This window comes from Elephantulus edwardii, unplaced genomic scaffold (assembly GCF_000299155.1).
Source record: "Elephantulus edwardii isolate Elephantulus edwardi_28Jun2011 unplaced genomic scaffold, EleEdw1.0 scaffold00091, whole genome shotgun sequence".
Taxonomy (NCBI): domain Eukaryota; kingdom Metazoa; phylum Chordata; class Mammalia; order Macroscelidea; family Macroscelididae; genus Elephantulus; species Elephantulus edwardii.
This window is the reverse complement of record NW_006399841.1, coordinates 9,875,477-9,898,276: the sequence shown is the minus strand read 5'-3', so window position 1 is coordinate 9,898,276 and position 22,800 is coordinate 9,875,477. Positions and strand designations below refer to the sequence as shown.

General features: G+C 37.6%; 1 protein-coding gene across 1 annotated transcript in view; it reads left to right on the top strand.

Moving 5' to 3' along the window:
• ZCWPW2 (zinc finger, CW type with PWWP domain 2) overlaps positions 1-22,800 on the top strand; it is a 77,221-nt gene that overhangs the window by 45,486 nt on the left and 8,935 nt on the right. Inside the window, exons 5-6 of the mRNA XM_006890638.1 lie at positions 15,712-15,770; positions 17,455-17,522. Coding sequence (XP_006890700.1) covers positions 15,712-15,770; positions 17,455-17,522 — 127 coding nt within the window. The remainder of the gene's footprint in view (positions 1-15,711; positions 15,771-17,454; positions 17,523-22,800) is intronic.

The following is a 22,800-nucleotide window of genomic DNA, read 5'->3' as shown; positions in this document are numbered from 1 at the left end:
TCTGGTCTTCGCTCATTAGTGTTCAAGGCCTCAAACCTGTTCCTGAGATGATTCTGAAATTCAGGTGGTATGAAATCAAAGTCATATTTTGGCTCTTGTGGGTTTGGTTTAATTTTTCTCAGCTTCAGCTTGAACTTGCATATGAGGCGGAAAAATTTGTGACTGCTCTGCTCACACTGTAGATATATCTGGAATGCTTTATTTTTGCACTTTAAATATATCTGTTTAATAAGTATATAATATGGTGGTTTACAGTATCCATCTCACATAATGACCTATTTTTTAGGACACATCATGGATATTAAGTGACACATGACTGCAGTTATAATCATAATCATTTCTTCAAGGATAGCAAAGAGAAATGAATAAAAGCAAGCAGCTATAAATAAAGTATGGAGGTGTGAATCACACCTTTACCACCCATAGCCTTGTGATCTTGTTAGCTGTTTGACTTTTAAGCTCAATATGTTCATATGTTGGTTGGGAAAAATAGAAATATTGTATTACTAGATTGCTATGACTATGTTAAGCACATAATGCAGTGTTTAGAACATACGAAAATCTTCATAAATACTAGCAATTATTATGTTGTTGTTACAATGTGTCATCGAGTCACTTGCAACTCATAGGAACCCTATGTACAACAGCTCTGAACCCTGCTCTCTCTTGAGCTGATTTCATTGTCTCTGAAACACCTATCCCCATTACTTTAGTCACTGAGTCAATCCGTCTCATCGAGGGTCTTCCTCTCTTGCACTGTCTTTCCACCCTCCCAAGCATGATGTCTCTCTACAAGGACCGGTCCCTTCTTGTAATATACCCAAAGTACGTCAGATGGAGCTTCAAAATCCTTGCCTCTAAGGAGCACCCTGGCTTCACCCTCTCAAGGACAAACCTGTTTGTTTTCCTTGCAGTCCATGGTATATTCAATACTCTGCTCCAGCACTATAACTGAAAGGCATCAATTCATCTATCATCCTTAATCATAGTCCAGCTTTCTGATGCATAGCAAGTAATTGCGAAGACCATGGCCTTGATCAGGCACATTGTAGTCTCCAGACTGACATCATTGCTCTTCAGTACTCTGGAGAGGTCCCTGACAGGAGATTTCCCCAGCGCAGTTTGTCTCTTAATTTCCTGGGTGCGGTACCAAGAGAGTTGATTGAACCAAGCAAGTTGAAGCTATTAACAATCTCAATCTCTTTTCTGTCTATCATGATGCTACGAATTGGCCCAGAGGTGGGAATCTTTGTTTTCTTGATGTTGAGCTTCAATCTATATTAAAGTTGCAGTGTTTGACATTCTGAAACAAATGTCTAGGTGTATATATTTATCTTTTGTGTGATATCAGGTCAGGGCGAAAACAACAATAAAGAATGAAGAGCAACTTGCTACCTATTTATTTCAGAACAATCTTTTATTAATAAACAATCTTTCTCTTCTTTACTGTTTTTGTTACCTTTTTTTGGTTACTTTTTATAATATGGCATTTAACATCAAAATATCTATTTCTTTGTATAATTGTGTCTAGCATTAAATGAGTTCAGAAATACTTTATTTTTTATTATTATTTTTAAGATGTGATTAGTTACATTTTATTACTCTAATTTTTCAAAACTTTATTTTCCTTTTCTGTTGTTTACTCTTCAGATGAATTTTAAAGTTATTTTATCAAGTCCCAAGAAAATTCCAGTAAAATTATGATTGTTATTGGTACAATATATGTACTAATTTAGGGAAAATTTATTTCTATGAAAACCATCAATCTAGAAATGTAACTTGTCTCTCTATTCACCTTTCTTTTAGTTTTTTTTCTTGTTGTTTTTTTTAGTTTTATATTGGTTTGCATACAAGATTTGTATACACTGTGTTTCTTCCTGTACATTGTATTTCAGCCATTCCTGAATTCACACTGTGTTTCTACAATCATTCTCATACCCTGTGTTTTATAAAATGAATCACCATTGATCTATGTCCAGTGTTACCCTGTCTTTTCAGGAACCTACAAAATCAATCCTAATTCCTTCTAGCCTGAAAGTTTGTTTGTTTGGGTTTTGGGGTTTTTATGTTTTTGGTTTTTTTACATATTTCTAATAAAGTTCATTCTAGGAATTGCTACTACTACAGAGAGGACTTATTTTTCATATTATTTTCTAGGTTTTCACCCTACACATATTAATCCTGTGTGTGTACTCTTTTTACTAACTCTTTACTTTGATTAATGTCATTTTAGGAGACAAAAATACATGTTTATTTATCTATACATTTATTTTTGAGAAATTTAGGCTCATCTTTTTCCGATGGAAAAAACCTTTCTCCCAAATAATGGTTACAGCAGGAAAATGTCCTTAATACAATTACCAAAATAAGTTTTTTATATTTGATAGCCAGATATCTGTGTCTTTTGTTAATTTTTAAGTTTATTATTAAAATGGATTTCTTCTACTACAGCTTACTAAATTTGTGCATTTCACTTTATATGCATTTTCTCCCAAAGATGTTATAATAGATCTCTACTGCTGGCTTCTAGCCTCGGGCAGAGAAAAGTCTCAGAAAAGAACAGCAAGCAGAAGCACCCTTGGGAAGAGTCCCAGTCAGGTTTCAAACCTCATTTCATTTCCTTTGGATTCTACTTTGTAGGTGTCATTCACCTTTTCCGTAGACCAGTGTTACTGAATCTTTAATTATTCAAGTGTTACATCACTGCCTGTGCCATTTTCTATACTGTTAGTTAACCATAGTTTTTTCTACACTGATTTGCTTTTTTAATACTTTTTTTAATTAATGTAATATTTAAACACAGTGAAATACACAGAGCCTAAGTATGCAATTTCATGAATTTCTTAAATCGTAACTTTTACCCCCACTAAACATTTTTTAAAAAAATTAACTATCATCCTAGAAGTTTTTTTAACTTAGACTTTAAAGTGCAAACGTAACTAAAAATACATTGATATAGACATTGTCCCTGTGTTACCTAAATTATCAATATTTAGGCACAGTTTAAATCATTTTGTAGAACATTCTTTTTATGTTAATTTAACTTACCCTTTGCTCAAAATTTGCAGTGATTTTTAACAAGATATTATTTTTTTTTAATACTGGTTTATTTACAGAGTTCAAATACATTGTTTTTTGCACAAGATCCTTCCCATTTCCTTCACCCCCCCCAACCCATCAAATTGTGCAACCCTATGACTAACAACCCTCACCACCCCACCACTCTTTTTCCATCCCCCCCCTTAGATCCTTTTTTTTCCCCCCCTTAGATCCTTATACTCATTCTACAATAATGGTTTTACACAGCATTTGTCCTTGTGGGACTGAGTTAGTTCACTCAGCATAATGCTCTCTAGTTCCTCCCAGTTAGGTAGTAATTTACAAAATCATTATTACTGCATGCTAGTGTTTCATTGTATGAATGTACCACAACTTCTCAATCCATTCGTTTGTGGTTGGACATCGGGGCTGTTTCTATGTTCTTGCGATGGTGTACAGTGTTGCTATTAACATTGGTGTACAAGCCTCCATTTGAGCCTTAGTTCTCATTTTCTTGGGGTATATTCCAAGCAGTGGAATAGCTGGGTCATATGGAATTTCTATGTTCAGTTTTTTGACAAAGCACTAAACTGTCTTCCAGAGTGGTTGTACCATTTTACAATCCCACCAACAATGTCCAAGAGTTCCTATTTTACCACATCCTCTTCAACATTTATTACTTGATGTCCTATTAAATTTTACAACTACTACTGGAGTAAAATGATAACTCATTGTGGTTTTGATTTGCATCTCTCTTATTGCCAATGATTTGGAGCATTTATTCATGTGTCTGTTGACCATTCGAATATCTTACTCTAAAACTTCTCATGTATTTTGCCATTTTATAATTGGGTTATCAATCTTTTCCATTTGAAGACCCAGGGTTATTCTATATAATTTCATTATGAGACTCTTGTCTGAGATGCTAATCCGAAATGTTTGTTTCCTATTGGTAGGTTTTCTTTTCAACCTGTTGGAAAAAGTTTTTGATGCACATAGGGATGTAATCTTAATCAGGTCCCATTCATCAATTTTATCCTCTTCAGATTATACCTTTCTGGATGTATTTGGCAGTCTCTTTATACCTTAGACTAAGCCTTCTAAGCTTGGTCTCAGTTTGTCTCTTATGAACTTTATGGTTTGGGGATTTACTCCCAGGTCTGTGATCTACCTTGAGGTGATTTTTGTGTGTGGTGTGACATGTGGACCCTATTTCAGCTTTCTGTGGGCAGCAGTCCAACTTTACCAGCACCATTTGTATAGATGGCCATTTCTCCAACTGATAGGTTTGATTTCCTTGTCAAAGATCAGTTGACCATAGCAGGATCTATTTCTGGTTTCTCAATTTACTCCATTGGTGTGTGTGCCTGTAATTGTACCTGCACCGTGCTGTTTTGGTTACTACCACTGTGTAATGGGTTTTGAGGTCAGGGAGTGCTATGCCTCCCACTTAATTTTTGTTTTTCTCAGAAGTGTTTTGCTTATTCTGGATCTCTTGCCTCTCCAAATAAAATTGATAATTTCTCTTTCAGTCTCCTTGAGAAATGAATTTGGTAACTGGGTTGGGATTGTGTTGAAAATATAGATTGCTTTTGGTAGGATTGTCATTTTTATAACATTGAGTCTTCCTATCCATGTAGGTCTTTTATTGTGTGTTGCAGAAATATTCAGTAGTTTCCTTTGTATAGATATTTTGTATTTTTAGTTAGCTTTACTCTCAAGTATTTTAATTTGTGGTTGGCTATTGTAAATATTATTGCTTTCTTGGTTTCCCTTCTCTGAGTTTTCTTTGTTACTGATTTTTTGATATCTTATATCCTGCCACTCTGCTAAATTGACTTACTAGCTCTAACAGGTTTTTGGCTTAGTCTTTGCCATTTTCTTTGTACACTAACTTATCATCTGCATATTTGTTGTTGTTGTTAAATACTGTTGAGTCATAGGTAACTCATAGCGACTCTATGAACAAAAGACCTGAACACTTGTATAACTTTCATCATTTCTCCAAGTTCATAGTTTCCAGAGGCAAGCTTATTTCAGAAGTGGATGCCACTCCTGCTTCCAAGCTTGTTTTAATCGGGGAGCTCAGTAGAGATCTGAAATTGATAATGAAGAGGTACTATCATCTGCATGTAGCAATAGTTTAACCATTTCTTTGCTGATCAGGATGTCTTTTATTTTCTTCTCTTGTCGTACCTAAACCTGCTAATTAAGCCCAAGATTTACCTAAACTTTGAATTATACTCTATTTGAATTCTATAGGATAACTATTAGTGGTTAAATGTCAAAATAGTCAGCATTTAGATGTTTGAGGCTCGTCTGTCCATACCTGATCCTATCTGTGAAAACAAAGCTAAGATCCTTTGACTAAGACCAGTTTGTGGAATGAATATATTTGCTGTTTTAAGAAAGTCTACTTTGAGACTGTATATATTTGCTTAATCCTTTAGCTTAACTTTGAGTCAGTGGATCTAACAAAAATGGGCCTACTCAGATCTGTCGTTCCCATAAAATTAGTGGAGGTGAAAGAAGCTGGGAAAGTACAAAGGAAATATATACATGAATACAGTGGATGGAAACTTTTGTTACTCTTTCCTGGAGTTAAAACAGCTGTATCTTGGTGCAGATTCTTAACATCAAATCATCCCAACTCTTTAGGACAAAAAAAATACCTTATTTCCTTATGGCTTGCAAACCTATAATCTTTAATTGTTATAATTTCCTCAAAGAGATTGTTGGGCTTGAACTGCTGATCTAACAGTTACCAGGAAAGCTTCTAACCACTGCAGCATCAGGGCTTCTTGTAGTCCAGAATCATGTTATTCTTAAGTTCATAGGGCATGCAGTGGGTGAGATGTTAGTAGCTACCTTTAGTAGGCAGTTGTGTGCACAGGGCAGCTGGCTGCCTGATGCTGCCTGTTTGCTGAGGAGCCCTGGGGAGTTGGGAGAAGGTGTTAAGTGATGACAGGATTGGGAGATATTTTTCTAAGCCAGTGACATGTCTCAGTGCAGTGGTTTATCTAAGAAAATTCGGAGTTTAGTTAGAGCAAATCTGATGCTTGATAAACAAAACCAAAGATTTATCTGTTGGTAATTTTCTCTGCCTTTAAGTATTATTTTTGTCCCTATTACTAAAACAAAACAAAGACAATTTTGTTTTTAATGCCAGCATTTGTGGTAATAATATGACTTTTGTATTAATTTTTCTTGTTTATTCTATAATTCCCATAAAAATTATCCAAGATATTAATCCACTGGGAATTTGAATATGAGAATATTTAAACTACAGAGCCACAGACTACAGGAATTTAAAACTTTTCAACCATAACTCTTCTGTTTTCTATTCTATACTTTTAAACTTTGAGCCAGAGGCAATAAAGAGTATTCTACAAAACGTGATTGCTCTTTTGTTAAGAAACAAACACCTCTTCAGCAGGAGCCCCAATTCTCCCGTGAAGAACCGCTGCCAGGTGCTGTCCTTTGTTATTTGGCACTAAAGGTTGTGTTATTCATCTTTCTTTAATTTCGTTTTTTATTGTATTCCTTACAGATGTAGACTTCTCCTCCCCCCATAGGGAGATGTCTAAGCTATGTCTCCAACACGGTTTACACAGAAAATGATTCTGCCTTTCTCTACAGTCATAACTGTTTTCCTTTGCAATTACCTTCCTCACCCCATTAACTTTAACTCAAATATATTGTTGTTTTTGTTAGTTGCCAGTGAGTTGGCTACAATTCATAGTGACCCTGTGAACAATGTATCTGAATCTTAGCCTGTCCTGCTGTAATATTATTAATATAGAGTAACTATTAACACGACATTGAATATGTATTTAAATAGTGATTAGTGACATATTGTAGATCTTACACTAGCGGTGAAATGATCTTTCTCTGCTTAATAATATTAGTCTCCTATTTGTCCAGAGAAGGTGTTATTGTTAAGAGACAGATACCAGTAATGACACACAGAAGTGCAAAGCAGAAGACCTGGCTTGATTAAAGTCAAGAATAGGACGAGCACACGAGAGGGCATCTCTCAGATTCTGTCAGAGGCCACGTCTTTTCCATACTTCCCGTCTAATTTAGGGTTACATCCTAATTATGTTCTAGTTTTGCTACAGACATCTATAGGGTGAACATTCGAAAAAGGAGATGTCATGAAGGTGGTTCCTTAGCATGTTCAGAAAATGGTAGCTAAACTCTACCCAGAGGTGAGGATGTCCCTCCTAAAGTTCTCTATTCTAGATTCATACTGGAACCAGTTCAGGGGTCAGCAAATGGTGAGCTTCCTGATCTGTCTGGGGTGTCCTCAAAAAGTTGTAGCTTTTATTCTATACTTATCTCAAATGAGAATAATGAATAATGAAAATTCCCAAGAAAGGAATATTGGATATAATGAGAGTGGATGCTTGATATCCATTATTGGGAACAACACAGTGCACATTAAGAATTGACCTATAAAATAGGACCTTAGAATTGTCAAAGAGCGAAACAGCAAAGTCTGGTTGAAATTAAAAGTAAAGTGATCTTGTTCAGAGGCAAGGCAATTTGCAAATTATGAATCACAAGGTCCAGAGGAATCTGAAAGAAATGAACCCAGGAGAAAATCGTTCCAGGAGTTTTTATAAGAAAGTGCAAGGAACTTCAATGAAAACTCTGTGTTTGGCTAACATGTATGTCATTTGTTACAAACTGGGGAGCTGGGGTGGGGGGTTGGGGGAGTGGGGAGTTGGGCAGAGAGAAAAGGGCAACAATGAATGAATGGAAATCCAAAATCTCTGTAAATGTTCATTGAAATTAATAATAATAATAATAATAAATTTAATTAAAACAATTGGGGAGCATCTAGCCTCACACGGCTTCCCTGAGTGCCTGCCTGCAGGGAGAATGTGGCCAATTCTAAGATTCAGCTTGAATGAGTCTGCTCTGAGAATTGTTTTGGAACCTGTATTCTGAACACAGTGTATGCTAAAGCAAGCAAAATCCCAGCCTTCTCTGAAATCGTTTACCAAGTAATTTTGTCAGATTATAGTGAAGAGTTATAGAAATGAAAGGCTGCATTTCAAGAAATTCAGGAGAGGCATCCAATTGTTTAGATCATAACAGATTATGGATAACATTGCAAGAGAGAATTCCAAAACACTTAATGTAGTCCAAGAGGCAATTGGTCAAAGACAGCAAGGTTTAAAATCAGGAAGCGTGTCCATCAGGGTTGTATCTTTTCAATCATATTCAATCAGTGTTCTTAGTTTATCTGTATAGTGAGCAAATGATGTGAGAAACTGGACTATGTGAACAAGAATGTTGCGTCAGGATTGGAGGAATCCATTATCTGTGATATGCAGATTATTTAGTCTTGCTTGCTGAAAACAAAGAGAACTTGAATCACTTGCAGATGAGGATCAAAGACTATAGGTTCTGGCATGGATTATATGCTGACATAAAATGATTAGACCATTAAGCAACATCATCATCATCATAAGGGGGTAGGGGGAATTGACATTGTCCAAGATTTCATTTCCTTTGTATCAATAACCTCATGAGGGAAGTATTCAAGAAATCAGATGGAGGGTTGCACTAGGCAACTTACCAGTAAAACACAGTGTACACGAATGATTATATGAAAACCAGTAAAGCCTTTTTTTCTAAAAAAAAAGCACAACAGTGTTCATTTGGAGTCTTGTGTCTGACTTAAGGCAGGATATTTTCAGTAGCACCATATGCATGCAGAAGCTAGCCAATGAAAAAGGAAGTATTGAGGCCTTTGAATGATGGTGTTGACCTAAGTTACTAAATATCCTATGAGCAGCCCAGAGAACAAATCTGACTTGGAAGAAGCATGTGAGGAACGCCCCATGGCAGGGAGGAGAGCAAGGCTTCATCGTGGGCACTTTGGATGTGTGATTGGAAGGAGCTAGTTCCTAGAAAAGGATGCTTGTTGGAGAGGCATCAAAAGAAAGGGCTTTCCACGCAGTGGGCTGGCATCGTCAGACAGTGATGGAGAGATAGATAGAGGCACACACACACACACGCACACACACACGTACACGCACACCCCTGAGCAGTGCCTTCTGTCACACGTAGGGCTGCTGTGACTTGGAGCTATCTCGGTGGCAGCCCAACACCACCATTCTCAGTGGAGAAGTTTCTCCTGGGTCAGTTTTGTTGCAGAACTTTGCAGGCACCCTCTCGTGTTGAGGCCTTAATGTCAGCGTTTCAGGCCAACCATCTAACTTAACTGGTCAGTAGAAGATGAAACAGTCTCCTTCCATAAGGATTCCAGCCTTGGGCAACCTGTGGGCTGATCTGCCCTGTCCTGTAGGGCTTATAGAATCAGAATCCACTTTACAACCAGTAAGCTTGGGGGTTTTGTTTCCTTTTCGTCTTGTGTTAAAATATCCAGTGAATTTTTTGGTTTGGAGGCTTTTTGGCTGGGGGAGTGGAGGGGAGTTGGTCAAGGAGAAACAATTTTCAACTGAGTTAGGACAGGAGTTCAGAACAAGGTAGCAAGCATAGTGGAGTGGATGTACTTGGTGGGAGGGATTGAATAACAATGAAATATTTTTTCTTTTACTTTTCAAAAAGAAAAGCGAATTTAGGGGGAGGGGTGGGCAGGGAGAAAAGTGCAAAATTGAATGAATGGAAATCAAAGACTAAAAACTTTCATTAAAATAAATTTAAAAGAAAAAAAATACATTTTCAACTGACAGGAATTTTTAGAAAGTCTCTAGTTAGAGTGCAAATAATCTAATTTACAACCTCCATCCCAAAAGGTGGAACAGCTGGGCCGGAAGTCCTCCTGCTTCTCCTGGACTCTTCTTCCTGAGGGCGCTCTGCTCCTATTAGCCTGCAGCGTTCTTGTTTTTCTTTAGTATCCGCGAGGAAATCAGTTCTGTTAAAAGAAAACAAGGGTTGCAGAGTGGAGTATACTTGGGGTGGGGGTGGGGATTGTGTACAAATGAAGGAGTTTGTCTTTTGCTTTTCAAGGAGAGGAGTGAACTGGGGGAGAAAAGTGCAACAATGAATGAATGGAATTCCAAAATCTCTGTAGATGTTCATTGAGATTAATAATAATAATTTAAAAAAAAGAAAGAAAAAGAGAGAGCCACAACCCTTCATGTGCAATACCTGATGGAACAAGATGTGGTCGGTAAGCTCTCAGCTGTTAAAGGAGAGGATGAAGGACAGAGACATGGCACTTTGCTCCCATGACGGTCTTGTCCCAGTAAACACTGTCGGTAGTTCTTGGTCGTGCAGGGTCCTTGAGAGTTGGCACACAGCAACAGCAATGCCATATGAGATCGAGAGTCAGAGAATTTCTGCCTTGTGTTTTGTTTCAGGGGGGCCTAATGGTGAACTTCTATTTTTAGGGAAAATGCTCTCATGTGTCTTAGCTCACTTCTTACGTACACAGTCCAGTGTTTTTCCTGGAAAGCCCCTAGAAGTAGAGCAATCTGCAGTGCTGTGGTGTGAATTTACACACGGCAAAAGGAAGAGTGCGGAGGCAAGAGGCGGTTATGGCAGATCGTCAGAGACTGGTCTCTGATACTGTCCACCTAGCAGAGCCGTGGTGAACCCTTCCGTGGAGTGACTGCACAGATCCACATGGTGATTGATGGTTTGCATTATTGTATGGAGCCCTTAGATTTGTGTTTCCTCCATTAAAATAGTGTTTAAAATACAGATATGTTATCATTGCAATGAAAATTGAACTAGAAAATTTTCATTCTAAGCTTCCTCTCCTTTTCAGACAAGTGTTGGAAACAATCACTGTTTAGGCCCTGAAGATTTAGCTATATTACTTTTATTCACTAGATACTCAGATTAATGAACATCATTTGTAATGCTGCATGAAACTAGTGTTCATACTTATGCCAAACAGGTTTTCCCATCAAGTTTTCCAAAGGGAAATAAAGATATAGGTTTTTCCTTCTGTATGATTACTTTTGATACAGCTTACGTACATTATTCAATGCACACAAATTTACTTTCAGAGATTTTGTCACCCTGAGCAACCCCTCTCTAGTGTCTGTGGTGGTTGGATGAGAATTACTCTCAAAAAGTTGCAAAAAAGGTCTTAGATGAGTATCAAATGCTAAATCAGAAATTTAAAGAATCAGATGTAACACTGCCAGAAAGCATATTATTTAAGAAGAAAAATATATTCATTTAAACAAATAGTAAGAAGGAATTGACTTTCTAGTCAATTTATACTTACTATACAAGTCTGACATAAATAAAACCCTTAACGATTTCTGTCCTATACAATTTACATTGGTGGCATAGTCCTTAGCAAGGTGTGCTGCTAACCCGGAAGCTGCACGTACCCAGTGGTTAAAATCCACTTGCTGTTCCGAGGGAGAAGGATGGACAGAGTCCCCTTCTCGCAGTTCACCGATTTGAAAAGCCAATGGGTTTCAGTTTAAACTAATGTGACAGCATTGAGTTGATGCAGTTAACGCTGGTCCCACCATTTGCCATTCTAGTTAGCAGTGCTGAACACACGTACATATCCAACTTTTAATACTAACTAGATGTGCTGTTTATACATAGTGCTTCTTTGGCCTTCATACTCAATGACAAAGTAATTTATGGTTGAGTTTGATTTGTTTTGAACCATCAAACCCTCTATAGCATTATATTTTTGTAGATATGTTTGGGCTAAACCAGTGCATCACAAACTTTCACTGACCTAAGATTCACCCAGATACTTTATTTCAATCCCAATTCCTGAACCCTATCCCTATAGTTTCCCAGAAAAAATATTTCTGTTTACATTTTATTCTCTTATTTTTTTAATTATAGTAATATTTTTTTAAAATAAAAGAAACTTACGATAAGAGACAGTACCTAGAAAAATCCCCAGTATCCCCACTTTTTTTACATGGTTAGGTCAGAAAGACCAGGCATAATGTGAAAACCAGTGTTATTTAAACATGTACAATGACCACATCAGATCACAAACTGAAAGGTGACGCCATTGTTACCTAACTGCCGAGCCACTGAGATTCGTGGCCCAGCCAAGTTAATGTGTCACTTCAAGCAGTGCAGCCAGGGTACTCCTTCCTTCTCCACCTCGGAAGTAATCACTGCCAGATGTGTCAGAGGTGGATTTATTTCATAAATGAAGAAAATCAGAGTGTGAGGAGTGCTGTTGGTGCTGCTGAGTTGTTGCTGACACAGAACCCCCCTGTGTGCACTGTAACAAGGCCTGGCTCACGCCGTGCCCTGTGTCCTCACAGCTCTTGCTGTGGGCTCTTGCCCGTTGCTGTAGTCGGCGTGTCAGGTCGTCTCATTGAGAATCTTCCTTTTCTTCACTGACAGAGGAAGCTCTGCTGACCAGGTCCCAGGAAGTCGTGTTGCTAACTTAAAGGCTGTGTCTCTCTCTGGAAGTTCCAGTCCACCCGTGACTCCAGGAGAGAAAGATGGGCAGTCTCCTCTTGGGTGATTTACAGTCATGGGAAACAAATAAAACATCAGCTCTGGGTTGGTTCCAACTCGATGGCAGTGAATGAGAGTGAGTTACTTTACAGAGATGATGTCACCCTCCAGGGCTGCCTCCCCCCTCCCCATGCCCAGAGACATGGGACTAAGTCCTACCAGCTTCTAAACAGCATTGTCACTGCACCTCCAAGACATGGTCATTCACTCTTCTGGAGTCCATGGCATTTTAGTATCTTCACTAGCACAACTATTCACAAGTGTCAAGCAACTCTTTTTCCATCTCCCTTATTGATGAAAATGAGGTGATTGAAAATATTGAGGCTTGAGTCAGGTACACCTTAGTCCTTAAGGTGATATCTTTGCTTTTTAACACATGCAACCTGTCTTTTGCAGCATATTTTCCAATGAAATAGTTTTGTTTTGGGGTATTTTGGTTTTTTGTTTGTTTTGTCTGCTGCTATTTTTGTGCAGGAGAGCTCTGGCAATCTAGTGGCAAGAAGCTGCACGAGTCCAAGTAAAATTAAATCATTGACAGCTTTAATCGTTTCTCCATTTATTGTGATGTTGCTTATTGATCCAATTGTAAGGATATTTCTTTTATTAATGATGACACGTGCTCCAGACTGAAGGCTGCAGTCTTTAAAGTTTATCAGTAGGTGCTTCAAATCTTTGTTTTCTGAAAATGTGACTGTGTTAAGTGCACAAGTTGTTAATGAGTCTTCCTACAATCCTGATGCAGAATTCTTGTTCATATAAGAACAAAATCTAGCTTCTCAGATTACTTGCATGCAGGTTGCATAAGCGGTGAAGAGAGAGAATTCTAATGCACACCTTTCTTCATTTTAAATGGCCCATCTCTCTGTTCTATTTGAGTAACTGGCTTCTGCTCTGTGGACAGGTTCAGCATGTCCATAATTAAGGATTCTGGTATACAGAGTAGGTGCGTTCAGTTGCCTCTACTCATCAAACAACATCAGTGGGGGGGATATCTTGACTGTTAGGTTAATTATGTATAATTTAATTGACAACTTGACTCAATTCATTGCTTTCAAGTTGGAACTGACTCCTAGCTGACCATCCAGCACCTTTTTGGGAAGCTGCCAACCACACGGAAGGAGCTTCCTATCCTTCACCCGTGGAGCCACAGATGAATTTGAACATGGAGAGCACAGTCACCACTTTGGTTTAAGATTGCATCTCCCTGGAGTGCGCACCCAGGGCTTCCAACTCAGATGGCATGTATCATTATTTCCTGGGAATTGTTTAGGCTGTAGCAATATGGCGTCTTCACAGTTGCAAGCTATGCATTGGAGAACTGGACAGTAACTAGGGATGATAGAGAATTGATGCCTTTGAGCTGTGGTGCTAGAGAAGAGTGTTGAATATATCATGGACTGCTAGGAGAACGAACAGCTTTGTCCTGGAGAGGGTGAAACTGGGCTGCTCCTTGAAGGCAAGGGTTCTGAAGCTCTGACATACTTTGGACATGTTGCAGGGAGAGACCAGTCTTTGGAGAAGGACATCATGCATGGGAGGGTAGAGAGAGAGTGCAGGAGAGGAAGACCCTCGATGAGATGGATTGATTCAGTGATTGGGGTAGTGGGAGTAGGTGTGTTGGAGAGAATGAGGTTGGCACAGGGTAGAGCAAGGTTTAGGGCTCTTGTACATAGGATCGCTATGAGTCACAAGCAACTCGATGGCACATAAGAACAACAATATGATGTCTGTGATAGTCTGCTTGTTACCTTCTTATTGTCTGTCTTTTACTTCTTGTTGCGTTTAGGATCTACTGTGTGATTTTTATTGTTGTGAACTTTCTCCACCATGTACTATGAAGTAGATTTTTATTGATCCTGCTTGGCATTATAAGGCTTCTATAATTTTATATCTTTACTTTGGGAAATTCTTAATCATTGTAACTTCAAATATCATCTCTATCATCTGTTTCCCAATATAAAGCTCCTATATATTCACCTTATCCTTCTATTCTCTTAACTACTCTCTCATAAATTACCTTTAGTTGCCACTGATAGATTTGATGTCTTCAATTCTACCTTACAAATTACTTGTTCTCTCTTAGGTGTGCCTAATAGTAGGGTGTTTTTTTTAAAAAAAAAATAAAATTTTAATTGTGATTTTAATGACTATTTAGAGAAGTTAGATTTTCATTCGTTCATTATAGCACATTTTACTCCCCTCCCCTTTTCTCCACTCCCCCAGTTCACTTAAAAAAAAAAATTAATTCATTGTTGCAGTTACCTACCTCCTCCCCCAAACTCCCAGTCCTCTTTGCAATGGTGTATCTTATTCTGGACTGTTGTATGTAAAATGCCTAGTCATTTATTCATTTTAGACAGTTTCTTTCTTTCATTTCTTTCTTCCTTTCTTCCTTCCTTTCCTTTCCTTCCTTTTCTTTCTTTCTTTCTTTTCTTTCTTCTATTCCAATGCAGTGGTCATTGTTAAACCATGTATCATACCCTTGTTCTATTCAGATAATAGCTTCTCATTCTAGGTATAAGTTTTGCATGAGCACAATTAGTTGTTCTGAGATCCCTCTTCTTCCAAATGTTAGCCATAATTTGTTATAACACACACAATCAAATGCCTTTGCATAGTTATTATGACACAGATAAAAATCCTTTTTTGTTTTAGAATTCCTTTCTTGTGGAATTACTATTAAGTTTTGGTCCAGTTCCCTAGAACATATTATCTTGTTTTACTGTCCAGGAGAATACAATTTTTCCAGTTACCTTTTCTGCAGAAAGTATATATAACTCTGTAAGGGAACTGGTACAGAATGTGTCACCTGTCTTTTCTTAGACATTAAAACTACAGTGCAAATACTTGTTGATCCTATCTTCTTACAATTTCCTTTTTAATAACCTGTAACTGTAGCTTTGCATTCTACCTGCTTTTAGCATAAGAACATTAACTGTTTCTTTAAAAGATTATAAATTTTGTTTTAATATTTTGATGTATTTGTAAAGTGAACAGTGGGTAGAGCTGCATCAGAGCATTCTTCCACTGTCCTGGAAGTTGAGCAGATCAAAGCACTTGGAGTCCTGTGGCCGTGACGAGTTGACCAGTGTTAGAGGTGGTGTTAAGATTGAGAGTCAGAGTTTCTTTATGTGCTAAATCACTTGGACCATATAGTCCCATAGCTCTACTAAGCTAGGATCTAGTTCTGTAGAACCTAACTCTTTATATTTGTTTTTTGGTATTTTACAGATGCAACGTTCCAAAACTAATATTGAAAAGGAAAAACTCAAATTTAGTAAAAGGAAACGGTATGCTCTTTAAAAGCATTATGATAAAATTAAAATTTCCCCCCCCCGTTTCTTATTCACTCTCACTCTGTGTGTGTGATTATTTTTATTATTATTTTTGTGTGCGTGTACCGTCAAATCAGATCTGACTGGTACATGAGGAGATTGTCCCTCCTTCCCCGGCAGAGCATCTGGTGGATTTGAACCGTTCGCCTCTGGGATTGTAGTTGCAACTCCTTGCCACTAGGCCACCAGAGCTCTGTGTGTGTGATTTAATTATTACTTCACATTTGGACTCTGATTCTTCTTTCTGTTTCTCTAGGGAACACTGTGTTTTTAAAATGTTTTAAAGGTTAAAATCACAAGTTTTTGCTTTATAAGTATGAAGGAGATTTCCTATTTATAGAAATTTACTAAACCAAAACTTTCAATATTATGGTTATGTGCTGTCGAGTCACTTGTGACTCATAATGACCCTATACACAACAGCTCTGAACCCTCCCCTATCCTGAGACACTCTCAGGCTCTCTGACACACCTACACTCATTACCCCAGTTACTGTGTCAGTCTATCTCATCTAAGATCTTCTTCTTCTGCACTGTCCCTCCACCCTTCTAACCATGATACCCTTCTTCAAAGATTGGTCCCTCTTGACTACATGCCTAAAGTATGTGAGCCGAAGTCTCAAAATCCTTGCCTTCAAGGATGCGGGTGCACTAGTGGTAAATGTATGTGCTACAATCCCAAAGGCATGTGGTTCAAATCTGCCAGCTGTTCTGTGAGAGGAGGATGGGCAAGCTTCTCCTGTGCAATCAGTGCCTCCAAAAACCTGCTGGAGGATTAGCTATGGGGTGGTTCCAACTTGATGGTGTACAACAACAATCACCAGATTAGAAGCAGATTTTTAAATTAAAATAGGTAGTACAAACTAGAAGTAGACCTTAATGCTGAGCAATAAACCGCAAGTCCAGTTGTTTCTTATTGAAACAGCCATACTGTTTATGTACTTATTTTTGATTGAATTCTTTCAGTCCTGTGTTAAAAGGAATCCTACTCAGAAACAAAGACTATCAATAATAGATATTCCTTTTTCTTTATAATTTTTGAAGGTGAATTTTTTTTAACCTTTCACTGCTTTATCTCATAATTCACAGTAATATCAATAAGTATTTGGGGTTGGGGCATATCACTATCTTCACTTTAACATATACCTCATGACTTAAGGAAGTAACTTTTTCATGACATTATTGTTAAAGTAATAAATGTGAATAGCTATCTTCTTATTAAATTGCTTCATGCCATCCTGTAAAAAGCAGAGATTTCTGTAGTGTTCTATCTTTTTGAGCCATTTTTCATTATTGGCAAGTGTCTCAATTTCTTTGACCCTCAGTTACTTCATCTACAGAATGAGAGCAAAAATTGCTTAGTATGTGTTTTGGCATGGTGAGAAGAATTGTATGAAGTCACTCGTTCAAGTTGCGTAGAACACTGCCAGCTCTTTACACACAGTAAGATTTACACTCTCAAATGGGTATTAGTGCACGGTGTCATGTGGCCTGACTGTATAAAAATCCCAGAGAGAAGAAAATTGCCTCAAGAGAAAAATATATCTCTAATCTACAATCACCAGTGAATATACATGAATGGTTATTTAAATATACGTAATTGACCTTTTGAAATGAAATCTGTCAAATTCTTCTTCTAGGAAAGCTGTTTTAAAATGTTCTTATGAAGACTTTTGTGCAGATGATGCCTTATCCAAGGAGAACAAGGGTATGTGAAGGCTTGTTCTACTTTTATTTATTTTACTGATACTTAACTTCACAGAAGATAGTTGTTGTCATTTGAAGGGAAAAAAAATCTCTTCTTGGCTGTAGCCTTGGCTGAACCAAAGAGGGAAAACACAATCCCCCCTCATCAAGTTCCTTTCATCTCTCGGAGCGGCCTTCTGTTGGATTTCAGAGGCTGTCTTTATGGGAGGAGACTGCCCCTCTCACTCCTGGGGAGGATCTGACGAATATGGACTGCTGGCTTAACTCCTAACACAATAAGCCGCTCGGGCACCTTTGACTGTAGCAATTTTTATAACAAATATTTATGGAACATTTTTTATGTTAACTTATATATTAGAGCTTTTCAGTTGTCTTTAGATTTTTGTCTCCACAAATTAAATTTTCTTTGGCTTTATCATTTGATTCTTTCCAATTTTAATTAAATACTAATAAGCGTGATACCCACAGTGGTGATGTTGTCGCTAGGTGCCATGGAGTCGAGTACGACTCTTAGCAACGCTGTGAACAGCAGATCGGAACCTTGTCTTATCCTGCACCGTCCTCACCCTTCCTGACACTAGAGCCCACAGTGGTGGGAGAAAATTCCAGCAACAGTACAATTTCATCTAGACCTCTCCAGTCCAAGCTCATTGCCAAAGTGAAAGAAGAAAGAAAAGCAGGAGCCTGGGAGCTGCTGCTTTATTAATTGCCTTTGGTATTAGAACTCAGTAGGGTGAATGTTGAATGCACAGAGGCGGTGTTGTTCTCAAAAGCCATTTACTCATCCTACATTTTCAATAGTCTTGAAAAGCAAGCAATTTCTTATTTACAAGAAGGCACATTGGCAGCTTTGCAAAGCAGTTTCAAAATGCATTAAACCCATGCCATATCTCCTTCTCCTTGCAGCCACCCCCAGATCCTGTGGCACTGCAATTCAGTTGACTAAAGAAACCTGTAATTTATAGTTTCAGTAAAAGTAGTCCAAATAAGGCCAGACACAGGATCCTGTGGTGGAGGCCTGGAGCTCTGTGCCTGGTTCTGTCTGAGGCTCGCTTTTGAGACCTGCCGTGACTCTTTTTTGAAAATTCTGGACAAAATCTAGAGTAATATCTTTCAGTCTCTATTTTAGTTGCCAAACTTATTAGTTTCACTAAACATTCCCATTATTTCCTCTTCTAAACCACTACACTATTTTGTTGTTTCTTTTTGAACCAGTTCTGCTGCTGCTCTTCTAATTAAGGCACCTTTGCGTGGCTACCATGTTGGTTTACCCTTGAGCTGATTCCCAGGCCCTACAGCAGAGGGCTCCAAAGGCCAGCGTTCTCCCCACCACAGACACGCTATGACACCGCAAAGCCACTGTCCAGCAAAGGCAGCTGTTTATTGAAAACGCCGCTGTAAATAAATGAATGCAGCTGCCGTGGGTGGTTACGCCAGAAAAGGGAAACTCCCTCCTTCAGGAAGCTCGCATTCCTGTTGACTCTGAAAGTCGCACAAGTTAACTACGAGTTAAATTCTTTTAATACAAAAGTTAAAATAATTAGCCTTATCCTATGTTTTACTCACCTTCCCATTTCAAAACCAGGAATATCTAATCTACTGTGTACTTTGCACAAACACCTCTTTTCCTTAAAAAATATTTGCAACCATTAATTTTAACCCTATTCAAGGATTTTATTACCTACTCACGTATTTCTATAGAGTTGGTGACTCCGTGGTTGAGCGCTGGGATGCTAGCTGAAAGAGAGGTCTGTGATTTGAACTACCAGGTTATCTGAGGTGGAAAGGAAGCAATCCTCTTGTGTGCCTTTACCTGTATTTCTTTGGGTCCCTTCATCAGTATTTCTGATAGCCGTCATTCTTAGCCTGAAGTAGGAACAGCTATGGATTGAGGGATTACGTTAAGACAAACCACCTGCCTGAATCTCTGCCTCACTTCCTTGACCCTTTTCAATTATACTCCAAGGTGCTATAATGTTTCCTATTAGCCTCCTAGCCCAGATTCATGTTCCTTTAAAGGCTCTTTGTACCATCAATAGGGTCTCCTTTTCTCTGCCTTGGTTGGGAACTTGAGAACTAATTAAGTACAGTTACTTAATCTCCCTAAATATCAGTTTCATTATCTATAGAAAGCCCTCTTTCTGGAATTTAATAGAAAAATTTGAGATATCATTAAATTATTAAACTTTCTGCTCATGACTGTATAATGGCTTGATCTAAGAAATAACTGTGGGAAAAGTCTGCATTTTTTAAAAAAATTGCTGCCATGGATATAATCTGTTATAGCACTATTGTCCCTGTAACTAAGTTTTTTTCAGTGCTGAGGCAAAAAAACCTTATCTCTGATAATGAAATGATAAAAGTAATGATTATGATAGCTAGCTTTATTATCTCTTTCATTTTACTTAGTAGGTAAATTGAGGTCCTTAAGAAACTAGGGTCTTTCTTAGGGTATATATACATAGATATGCTATTGTAGGTCATAGATATTAGAACTCACTAACTCACTACTCATTATTATTGAATCAGAACCAACTCATAGCTAACACCTAGTGGGACTGGGATTTCAGAGGCTCTTTCTCTCTCAGAGTCGCTTGTGCTTTTGAACTACCACTTTTGGGCTATCAGTGTAATTCCCTGCATAGTAGGCCATCAGAGCACTGTCTTTACAAATAATGCTGCAATAACCATGAATGTGAGTTTATCAGTTTAAGCTGCAGCTTCTATTGCTTTGGGGTATATATATCCAATGGCGGGATTACTGAATAAAATATTTGTATTTCTTCCTTTTTAAGGTGCTTGCTTTGGCAAAATGTATATTAAAACTAGAATGATACAGGGAAGATTAGCATGGCTCTACACAAGGATGACACACAAATTCGTGAAGCGTTCCTTATTTTTCTGAGTTTGTGAGGTTGGCACAGGATAGGACAGGGTTCACCTGTGTTGTTCAAAGGATTGCTATGAGTTGTGCTTAACTTGATGTCACCTACTAAGAGGAGTAATTTGTTAAAGAGACTCTTTTCCTCACTTCATGGACTCCATCTCTGTTAAAATTCAGTTACCCATAGGTAGATAGGTTTATTCCTGGGCTCTCAGTTTTATTCCATTGGTCAATATACCTGTCATTTTACCAGTACCACACTGCGTTGATTACTGTGGTTGTGTAGGGGCTTTTGAGATCTGAAAGTGTGAGGCCTCCTACTTTATTATTTTTCTTCTGCCTTTCTTTGCTTGTTCAGGGTTCAGGTTCTCCCCCCGCCCCTTCCATATGAAGTTGGTGATTACTTCTTCTATATCTTTGGAAAATATGTAATATTGAGATATTGTATAGTGATAGGGATTGCATTTTATTTATATAGATTGCCTTTATAATATTGTCATTTTCATAATGCTAATTCATCTGAGCCGTAAACATGATAAATTTTTTCACTTATATAGGCCTCCTGAGTTTCCTATAGTAACATTCTACGTTTTCTTTGTAAAGATCTTTTTTAGTCTCTGGTTAGATATATTCCTAAATATTTCTTGATATTTGTGACTATTATAAATGTCATTGTTTTACTTATTTTCATTTCAGAGTTTTCTTTTGTTACTCTACAGAAATCTGATTTTTATATATTGATCTTGTACCTTGACATTTTGCTAAATTGGGCAATTAGATGCAGTAGTTCTTTGCTGACTGTGAAATATTTTCTGTATATAGTATTCATCTACAACTAGATTATTTCCTCTTTGCCACTTTGGATTATTTTTTGTTTGCTTGTTTGTTTGTTTTTTAATTTTTCTGGCCTTATTGTTCTGACTAGGACTTCTAATACACTAGTGAACAAGATTAGTAACAAAAGGCAACTTTGTTTAGCTCTTATTCACTAAGGAAATGCTTTCAATCTCCTTGATTGAGAGAATGTTGATGTGATCAACTACACTGATTTTTAAAATATTGAACCATCCTTGCATACCTGGTGTGAATCTCATTTAATCATGATGAATTATTTTTTAAAAATATGTTTCACAGAGTAAGTTCAGAGTTGTTTCTTCTCCATCTAGATTCTGAAATAGTTTGAGTAGAACTGATGTCAGCTCTTTGAATATTGGTAGGATGTAGCAATGGAGTTGTCTGAACCAGGACTTTTCTTAGTGGAGAACACAATGACTTGTTCACCTCCTTCTTTAGTAATTTGTTCAAAATTTCTACCTCTGTCTATAGTTTAGATAGTCAATGCATTTCCAAATATTTATCCATCTATTCTTGTATTGTTATTCTGTATGGAAGAGTCGGAACTGACCCATAGCTGACCCCCTGAGTAGCTGGTGACCTCAAATCACATGCCTTCGGGATTGCAGAACAGCTTCTTGCCACTAGGCCACCAGAGCTCCCTCAATTTACTCTACATTTTAAATTATTTTTGAAAATAATTCTTCATAGTATTCTGTTATTAGCCAGTCATTTTGGTTGATTCTGCTGTGATGTCATCCATTTCATTTTTTGTTTGTGTCTTCTCATCTTTTTCTCTATTAGATTTGCCAGGAGATTGCCAATTTTATTAATGTAAACAACATTTAGTTAAAATGTGGTTTTATCTGTATTATTTCCTTTCCCTGGGACCTGTGCTTTACTTGCAACATTTCTTCAAAGTAATCCCAGTGTGTAATTATTTCCCTTGTTGTTTGAGCATCAGAATTTTCAAAGCCAATTTTAAACTTTTTTGTGGGTGCAGCATTGATGGGGGTTTAAGCATTTTTCAAGTCTGTTGCCCTTCTTATCTTTATACATTAGTTGAGTTGTTTTTGTTTGTTTCATTTTCTCTTTTCTTCCGTTGTAAGACATCTCATTTCTTTGAATTCCTTTTTTAAGGTAGACAATCTATAAAGAAAACTTCCATTAAATAAAATGTTGACATATTGCTTGGGACCAACAAGTAGTCTATTAACTAATCATCATTAAATGAAGAGTGATATGTTTATCAGTTGCACTGTAAGTGACCTCTCTAAAATACTGACGAGCAATGATGTCCATTTCAAGAGTAAAATTAGCCATGTTCTTCTTCATGTAATGGTCTTTTCAATCACTTGCTGGACAATAAATAAGGGTGACAGAAGAATTGAAGCCTTTGAGTTGTGCTGTTTGAGAAAAGCAGTGAATATTTCATGGACTATCTTTATATTAAATTAATACATGTGTCTTAGAAAATGTGCAGCCAGAGTGCTCCTTGGAGGCAAAGATGGAAAAGCTTCATCTGTAATACCTGGGACATGTTGCTAAGAAAGTCATATCC